At 58.7% G+C, this 8706-nt stretch overlaps 1 gene segment (V, D, J or C); it reads left to right on the top strand.

Annotated features, from left to right (window-relative positions):
- The first annotated feature begins 409 nt into the window (after positions 1 to 409).
- On the top strand, positions 410 to 909 carry LOC106695773. The segment is given in 2 exon segments: positions 410 to 455; positions 557 to 909. Coding segments are annotated over 2 exon segments (399 nt in total).
- The last annotated feature ends 7797 nt before the right edge of the window (positions 910 to 8706 follow it).

The raw sequence follows: 8706 nt of genomic DNA, 5'->3' as shown, positions 1-8706 counted from the left end.
TAAGGTTATAAATCTTAGTGTTTTTTATTTTTGCACATGTGACCAGCAGGTGGCACTGTGGGACTGCCTTGGGGTTCATGCAAGCTGCTCAGTGAGGACCATTTACTGACAGGAGCCCCATGGCCATGCTCTGTGCTCCCTGAAGGGAAAGCAGCAGCCGCATCCTCTGGTCAGGGACCCTTGTGTGGTCTCAGCAGGTGCTTCCTCCCAGGCCCCCCAAGGGGTGAGCCCACCTCCATGCCCCTCAGTCTGGGGTGTGAGCTGAGCTCCAGCCCCAGGGCCCAGGGAGGGGCTGGCCAGTCCCTGGAGGGGCCCCCATTTGCATGGCAGCCCCTCCTCTGGCAGAGGGTGGGGGAGAAAAGGAGGCCTGGGAGCCCAGCCCCACTGTGGGCTCAGGGCTGTGAGCACCATGGCCTGGACTCCTCTGCTCCTCATGCTCCTCTCTCACTGCACAGGTAGGGACAGGCCTGGGACCAGGCTTCTTCCCTTCCTGCTCAGGCTCCTGGGAAACGTCCCCTGGTCCCTGCCCATCACTGACAAGTGTCTGTGTCTGCAGGGTCCCTCTCCCAGCCTGTGCTGACTCAGCCGCCCTCCCTCTCTGCATCTCTGGGAGCCAAGGCCAGACTCACCTGCACCCTGAGCATTGACGTCAGTGTTGGTGCGAAAAACATATCCTGGTACCAGCAGAAGCCAGGGAGCCCTTTCCGGTTTCTCCTGTCCTACTACTCAGACTCAATTAAGGAACAGGGCTCCAGGGTCCCCAGCCGCTTCTCTGGATCCAAAGACACATCGGCCAATGCGGGGCTCCTGCTCATCTCGGGGCTGAAGCCTGAGGACGAGGCTGACTATTACTGTGCTACAGATCATGGCAGTGGGAGCAGCTACAGTTACACACAGTGTCTCAGATGACGAGGAAGTGAGACCAAAACCCCTGGGTCCAGAGGTGAGGGCTGCCTGCACTTCGGGTGTCAATCCCAGGAGCCCACCCAGCGTCCCCTCATCAGCAAAAGGCCCGCCTGTACCCCTGGGTGTGTCAAGGGTTTAGGAGCCTGGGCCGGGGCCAGAGGCCGAGACCAGCGTATGTTTCCTATCAGCTCACATCCTGTGTCTGCACCTGCACATGGTCACCCAGACAGCCATGCTCCCCACACATTAATGTCATGTGTGTGAACCCTGTGTCACCACTGACCCATCATGTCTGATATGTTAGTGTTCACCCTGGTCATGGGCACAACCTTCTCCTTCTCTGATCAAACCCACAGAAGGTTGGTCACAACCAGCACAGACTCTCAGTGACACCCTCCCTCCCCCTCTTCCCTCCTCTGCTGCTGCCTCCCACACCTCCTCCTCTCCCTCGGGCTCCTCAGCTCTTCACTCCATCCTCACGTGAGGGTCTCAGGGAAAAGTGACAAGTTCCTGCTGCAGTTCCGTCCCCCAGGCCTCGGTCTCTAGGGAGGGTGAGTCACAGGAGTTAATCAGCATCGACTCCCTTCAGAGTCCTGTTCCCTCTCTCACCTCCCACCTGAGGCTGTCCGCTCCTCACAGCCTCAGCCAGTCTCTTCAATGTGAAACGACAATTACTGGTTTTTCCAAAGAGGATGAGTCCGATCTCCTTTGCCTGTTTGCGCACGGGAGCTACTAATGTAATTGTCTCCTCCTCCCACGTCCCGAGGCCCTACCTGCCCCCTTTGGGGTGCAACCAGCTATTGTCTTGTTCCTGAGAACACTCTTTTCTAAGAACGTCAGGACCAAGTCCCCACACACACATTGAGCTCAGATTAGCGAAGCCCATGCAGTAGCCCTTTTCCTGTAAATGTACCCACTCTCCTGGCCACCCCCAGGGAGGAGCTGGGGCCGCAGGGAGCTGGGGGCAGGCTGTGCTGTCAGCGCAGAAACAGGGGGGCTGGTGCTCACCCTGCCCTGTGCTTCCTGAGGCCCGAAGGCCCCGCAGCCGAGGGTCGTGTCCCCGCAGGGATGAAAGGGGACAGACGCCTCTCCCGCCACAGGACCCGGCTCCTCACGTACTGAGCAGCCCCTGTGAGCCCTTCACACCGGCCCAACCGCCCCTTCCCTGTGCTGCTGGGGGAGAAGCTCACTGTGCATTAGCTTTGCAACAGCCTCATGGAGAGTGAGACCCAATTACTATGTTATTTACGTGCACTTTGCACCTTTCCCACAAGAGGACCCGGGACTGAAACACCACAGTCATCACTGCAGTGTGTCAGGGTGACAGCAGCTGGGAAGGAGCCCTCACACATGTGCACAGAGTGACCTGAAGCTGTGTGACCTGTGACCAGCAGGGGGCGCTGGGGGACTGCTCTGTGGGCCTCACACTGCAGCTTAGGGAGGACCATTCACTCAGAGGCTGAGCCCTGTGGCACCTGCAGGAGACTCAGCAGCTGTGTCCTCTCAGGCCTGGCAGCGCCCTCTGAGCAGGTCCCTGTGTGTGGTCTCAGCAGGTGCTTCCTCCCAGACCCCCCAGGGGTGAGCCCACCTCCAGGCCCCTCAGTCTGGGGTGTGAGGTGAGCTCCAGCCCCAGGGCCCAGGGAGGGGCTGGGCAGTCCCTGGAGGGACCCCCATTTGCATGGCAGCCCCTCCCTTGGCAGAGGGTGGGGGAGAAAAGGAGGCCTGGGCAGCCCAGCCCCACTGTGGGCTCAGGGCTGTGAGCACCATGGCCTGGACTCCTCTGCTCCTCGTGCTCCTCTCTCACTGCACAGGTAGGGACAGGCCTGGGACCAGGCTTCTTCCTTTCCTGCCCAGTCTCCTGGGAACCTTCCCCTGGTCCCTGCCTATCACTGACAAGTGTCTGTGTCTGCAGGGTCCCTCTCCCAGCCTGTGCTGACTCAGCCGCCCTCCCTCTCTGCATCTCTGGGAGCCACAGCCAGACTCACCTGCACCCTGAGCAGTGACATCAGTGTTGGTGGTAAAGCCATACACTGGTACCCGCAGAAGCCCGGGAGCCCTCCCCGGTTTCTCCTGTACTACTACACAGGTACAAATTTGGGACCTGGGGTCCCCAGCCGCTTCTCTGGATCCAAAGACGCCTCGGCCAATGCGGGGCTCCTGACCATCTCGGGGCTGCAGCCTGAGGATGAGGCTGACTATTACTGTATGATCTCGCACAGTAGTGCTTCCCACAGTGTCACACACAGATGGGGAAGTGGGACAAAAACCCTCGGACACGTACTCTACAGGCTTCTACAGATAAAGAGGCCGTTAATAATCCTACTGATAATCAGGAGAGACCATAGGTGCTGGGCATTCTGGATGAAAATGGTGCCAAACTAGATTTCTGTTCAGACTCTTCTGTGGCGCCGTACAGAACCCACACGCACAGGTCTTCACCCAAATCACTTAACTGTGTTCACACAAGAGCATCCACGTAACATTTCTTTGATGATTAGTGACATTGAGCTTCTTTTCATATGTCTACTGACGATCTGTATTTCTTCTTTAGAGAGGAATAAACCAACAGTGCGCATCTCTACCATCGAAAGTGACTCAGCCAATTAATGGGGGAACATGACACTCCTGTTTCTGAGTGACAGGAGCCCATCTGCAAAGGCTGGAGCTGAGGGAGGAGGGAGGGGGGCAGGGCCCTGAGCACCCCGCTCCCGCCTGGGGCTGCCTGTCCCCTGCATCCCCAGGAGGTGCCCTGCTCCCCCTTCCTCTTTCCTGCCCCCTCCCCCTCCCTCTTGCAGGCTCCATGGGTGGCCCTGGGCTGAAGCCCCTCACCCTATGCTCTCATTTTCTCAGCTGGAGCCCTGGGTGGGTCCAAGGAGGAGCTTACACGCCTCCCTAAGGGAGAGCTGTGCATAGAGGGGGGGCGTATAAGAAGGTGAGGGCTCCGGCCTGGCTGGGGGGCTCAGGAATCAGGGTCGGGGGCCTGTCCACCATGGATGGGGCTCCCCTCCTCCCCGCCCTCCTGGCTCTCGGCACAGGTGGTGCCTGGGGGGGGGCCTGGGTGGGCTCCTGTTTGTCACCGGGAGCAGGGCCTCTCCCCCGTCCCTGGGCCAGGGGTCAGCGCGGATCTCCGTGTTGTCCTTTTTCCCGGGTCCTGGGCAGAGGCTGTGCTGACGCAGCCCCGTGCTGGGCGGGCCTCCGGGGCAGAAGGCCACCATCTCCTGAAGCCACGGCAGCGGCAGCCTTGGGGGCACTGTGTGCTGGTACCAGCAGCCGCGGGCCCTGTGCCCACCCCCCAACCTAAGAAATAAGCAAAGGCCCTGTGTGTGCCCATCAGTTCTCTGGCTCCATCCACGGTGCCTCTAATTCAACGCCGCCTACCCGGCCGCCTCTGGGTGCAGCCGGTACGCAGCCAATGGCTCCTGTGGGTCTGATGGGGGCTGGAGAAATGGGGCTCCATCCTGGGGTGGCAGGAAAGCAGCCCGGGACCCCCATATGAGAGGACAAGGGTGAGGGGTGAGGTTTACTATAGAAGCAAAACCGCAGGACCGTCCTGGCTCCGCTTGGGCGTGTCGGCACCATCTGTCTCCGGAGGAGTCCAGCCGGCCCGCCCCTAAGCCCAGGACACAGGCCGCGTCCAGAGATTCCGGGCCAGTGGTCGAGCCCACGTCACAGCTGCATCCACTTCCGCCCCTGCGCCCACCTGGCAGCTCCGTCGTGTTCCCGGAGGCTCTCCACTGGCGCCTGTGCCCAGGCCCGGGGTGGGGGACCCGCCTGTGGTCTGGGAAGCCGCCCGGGACCCCCTGAACAAGTGAGGGGCACATGTTCCCGGGTGAGAGAGAGCTCCGTTGTTAGGGTCTGGTTATATTACCTCGGGCTGGAGAAGGGCTGGGCATTTTTTAAAAAATTTATCTTTATTGTTGGAAGTATTACGGATGCCCCTTACCATTCCCCACTGTGAGCACTTTTCAAAACAACCAATTCACCACCCAGACCTCCCCAAGTTGGAGCTGGGTCCTCCCCCTCAGCACCCCATTTGCTAGTTCTTCTGGAGCTCTGTCTCCCATGGCCAATCGGATCCTTTCCCCAGGAGAGACTGACAGGCCTCTGTGGTCACCACCTTGGCTCTTACAGCACAAACCTCCCCCAGGGCCCTCCTGGCTTCCATTGGTCATGTGCCCACAGCAGAGGAATGTCCCCTCTCTCCTTTTATCTGATCCTGGGGGGCTGCAGACACCAGCTGGGCTCTCAGGGCATGGACCAGGGGCAGTGTGACCCTCCACCAGCAGGGGGCGCTGTGAGAAGGCCATGGGGTGGCTGCTCAGCAGGACATTTCACTCAGAGGCAACTGGGCCTGAGGACTGGGCCCTGTACTTCCCCCTGGAGACTCAGCAGCTGTGTCCTCTCTGGCTGGTAAAGCCCCCTGAGCAGGGACCCTTGTGTGGTCTCAGCAGGTGCTTCCTCCCAGACGCCCCAGGGGTGAGCCCACCTCCATGCTCCTCAGGCTGGGGTGTGAGCTGAGCTACAGCCCCAGGGCTCAGGGAGGGGCTGGGCAGTCCCTGGAGGGACTCCCATTTGCATGGCAGCCCCTCCTCTGGCAGAGGGTGGGGGAGAAAAGGAGGCCTGGGCAGCCCAGCCCCACTGTGGGCTCAGGGCTGTGAGCACCATGGCCTGGACTCCTCTGCTCCTCGCGCTCCTCTCTCACTGCACAGGTAGGGACAGGCCTGGGACCAGGCTTCTTCCCTTCCTGCTCAGTCTCCTGGGAAACGTCCCCTGGTCCCTGCCCATCACTGACAAGTGTCTGTGTCTGCAGGGTCCCTCTCCCAGCAGCCTGAGGTGACTCAGCCGCCCTCCCTCTCTGCATCTCCTGGAGCCACAGCCAGAATAACCTGCACCCTGAGCAGTGGCTTCAGTGTTGGCAGCCATGTTATATCCTGGTACCAGCAGAAGCCAGGGAGCCCTCCCCGGTACCTCCTGTACTACCACACAGACTCAGATAAGCACCAGGGCTCCGGGGTCCCCAGCCGCTTCTCTGGATCCAAAGACGCCTCGGCCAATGCGGGGCTCCTGACCATCTCGGGGCTGCAGCCTGAGGATGAGGCTGACTATTACTGTGCTGCATACTATAGTGGTGGGGGCAGAGTTCATTACTCACAGTGTCTCAGATGACAAGGAAGTGAGACAAAAACCCCTGGGCCCCGAGGTGGTGGCTCTGAGCCTCCCTTCAGCGAGAAGCGTCTGTGGGGGCCTCTGTCAGGGGGGCTCCTCTGCAGGGACCTGTGTCCCGGGAGGAGGGAGGTCGCACATGATGTGGCAGCAGCACAGGCGTCTCAGGGGCACACACGGGTTGTCATGGAGCCCAGGCCACCCACCGCATCTGAGGAAGTCAAAAAGAAGGAATATAATTATGTTGCTGCAGCTCATCTTCATTGGAATCAGGACAGATCAAAGCCAAACCCCAGAATCCTCTTCGTCCTCTATGGTGACCTAAGATGCCACTGAAAGAAGCAATAACTTCATCATTATCCTGAGGGACTAACACCTACTGAGAGCTGACTGTGTGCTGACTCTACGTCAGAGCTTCCTTCTCAGCACAGCCCTATTCATAGGCATTGTCATGAGCGCATTTATTGCTAAAGAAACCAAGTGAATAATTTCATTAAAACATTTTTAAAACATATTTTCACTGCTTTCAGAGAGGAAGGGCAAAGAAGAGAGAGATAGAAACACAATGAAGAGAGGCAATCATTGATCAGCTGCCCCTGCACGCCCCACACTGAGGATCCAGCCCGAAACCCAGGCCTGTGCTCTGACCGGGAACCCAACCCTGACCTCCTGGTTCACAGGTCGACGCTCAACCACTGAGCCACACTGGCTGGGCTCAGTGAATATTTTTAAACTTTCACTCACGTTCTTTTCTAATGTGTATCTTGTTTTCTCCTCAAGAAAACTTCCCTCCTGACCCCTCTGGTCCCCAATGTGTGAGGATTTCTCTTCCCGACAGCAGTTCTCTGACACCAGCTGATGTCCCACAGCAGCACTCAGTCCTCACACCATCTGCCCAGAGACGGTGTCAGACCCACAGTTAAAGGGCCAGTCCCCCGACTGCCCGCAGGTCAGGTGCCGCTCACAGGTGGGAAGTTCAGGTTTCACACAACCTCTTGGCTTCACAGCAAAGGTTCCCATGATCCCTTTCTTGGGTTCCATGAATTTGCTAACAGCACCTGAGCCCTCTCCCCTTCAAGCTAATGGGGGCAGGTGAGGAGTTTCCAAGCTTCTAATCCTCCCCGGCCTCTCCAGTGGCCCGTCCTCACCCAGGAGCCCACCCAGCGTCCCCTCATCAGCAAAAGGCCCGCCCCAGGTTTCACACAACTTCTTGGCTATAAATCAAAGTTTCCCAGGAAAACTCCCGTGATTGCGATTACGTTGCTGAATTAATTTGCTAACTGACCTGAGCCCTTTCCCCTTCAAGCAAATGGGGGGCAAGTGTGAGGTTCCAAGCTTCTAATCCTCCCTGGTCTCCCCAATGGCCCATCCTCACCCAGGAGCCCACCCAGCGTCCCCTCATCAGCAAAGGCCGCCTGCCCCCCAGGGAGTGACAAGGGTTCAGGAGCCTGTGCCGGGGCCAGGGGCCGAGACCAGCGTATGTTTCCTATCAGCTCACATCCTGTGTCTGCACCTGCACATGGTCACCCAGACAGCCATGCTCCCCACAGATTAATGTCATGTGTGTGAACCCTGTGTCACTACTGACCCATCATGTCTGATATGTTAGTGTCCACCCTGGTCATGGACACAGCCTTCTCCTTCTCTGATCAAACCCACAGACTCTCAGTGACACCCTCCCTCCGCCTCTTCCCTCCTCTGCTGCTGCCTCCCTCACCCCCTCCTCTCCCTCGGGCTCTTCAGCTCTTAACTCCATCCTCAAGTGAGGGTCTCAGGGAAAAGGGACAAGTTCCTGCTGCAGTTCCGTTCCCCAGGCCTCCGTCTCTAGGGAGGGAGAGTCACAGGAGTTAATCAGCATCGACTCCCTTCAGAGTCCTGTTCCCTCTCTCACCTCCCACCTGAGGTTGTCCGCTCCTTACAGCCTCAGCCAGTCTCTTCAATGTGAAACGACAATTACTGATTTTTCCAAAGAGGATGAGTCCGATCTCCTTTGCCTGTTTGCACACGGGAGCTACTAATGTAATTGTCTCCTCCCCCCGAGTCCCGAGGCCCTACCTGCCCCCTTAGGGGTGCAACCAGCTATTGTCTTGTTCCTGAGAACACTCTTTTCTAAGAATGTCAGGACCAAGTCCCCACACACACATTTCACTCAGATTAGCGAAGCCCATGCAGTAGCCCTTTTCCTGTAAATGTACCCACTCTCCTGGCCACCCCCAGGGAGGAGCTGGGGCTGCAGGGAGCTGGGGGGCAGGCTGTGCTGTCAGCGCAGAAACAGGGGGGCTGGTGCTCACCCTGCCCTGGGCTTCCTGAGGCCCGAAGGCCCGGAAGCCGAGGGTCGTGTCCCCGCAGGGATGAAAGGGGACAGACGCCTCTCCCGCCACAGGACCCGGCTCCTAACGTGGTGAGCAGCCCCTGTGAGCCCTTCACACCGGCCCCACCGCCCCTTCCCTGTGCTGCTGGGGGAGAAGCTCACTGTGCATTAGCTTTGCAACAGCCTCATGGAGAGTGAGACCCAATTACTATGTTATTTACGTGCACTTTGCACCTTTCCCACAAGAGGACCCGGGACTGAAACACCACAGTCATCACTGCAGTGTGTCAGGGTGACAGCAGCTGGGAAGGAGCCCTCACACATGT

This window comes from Myotis lucifugus, unplaced genomic scaffold (genome assembly GCF_000147115.1).
Source record: "Myotis lucifugus unplaced genomic scaffold, Myoluc2.0 scaffold_2943, whole genome shotgun sequence".
Classification (NCBI taxonomy): domain Eukaryota; kingdom Metazoa; phylum Chordata; class Mammalia; order Chiroptera; family Vespertilionidae; genus Myotis; species Myotis lucifugus.
This window is presented reverse-complemented; position numbering and strand designations above follow the sequence as displayed.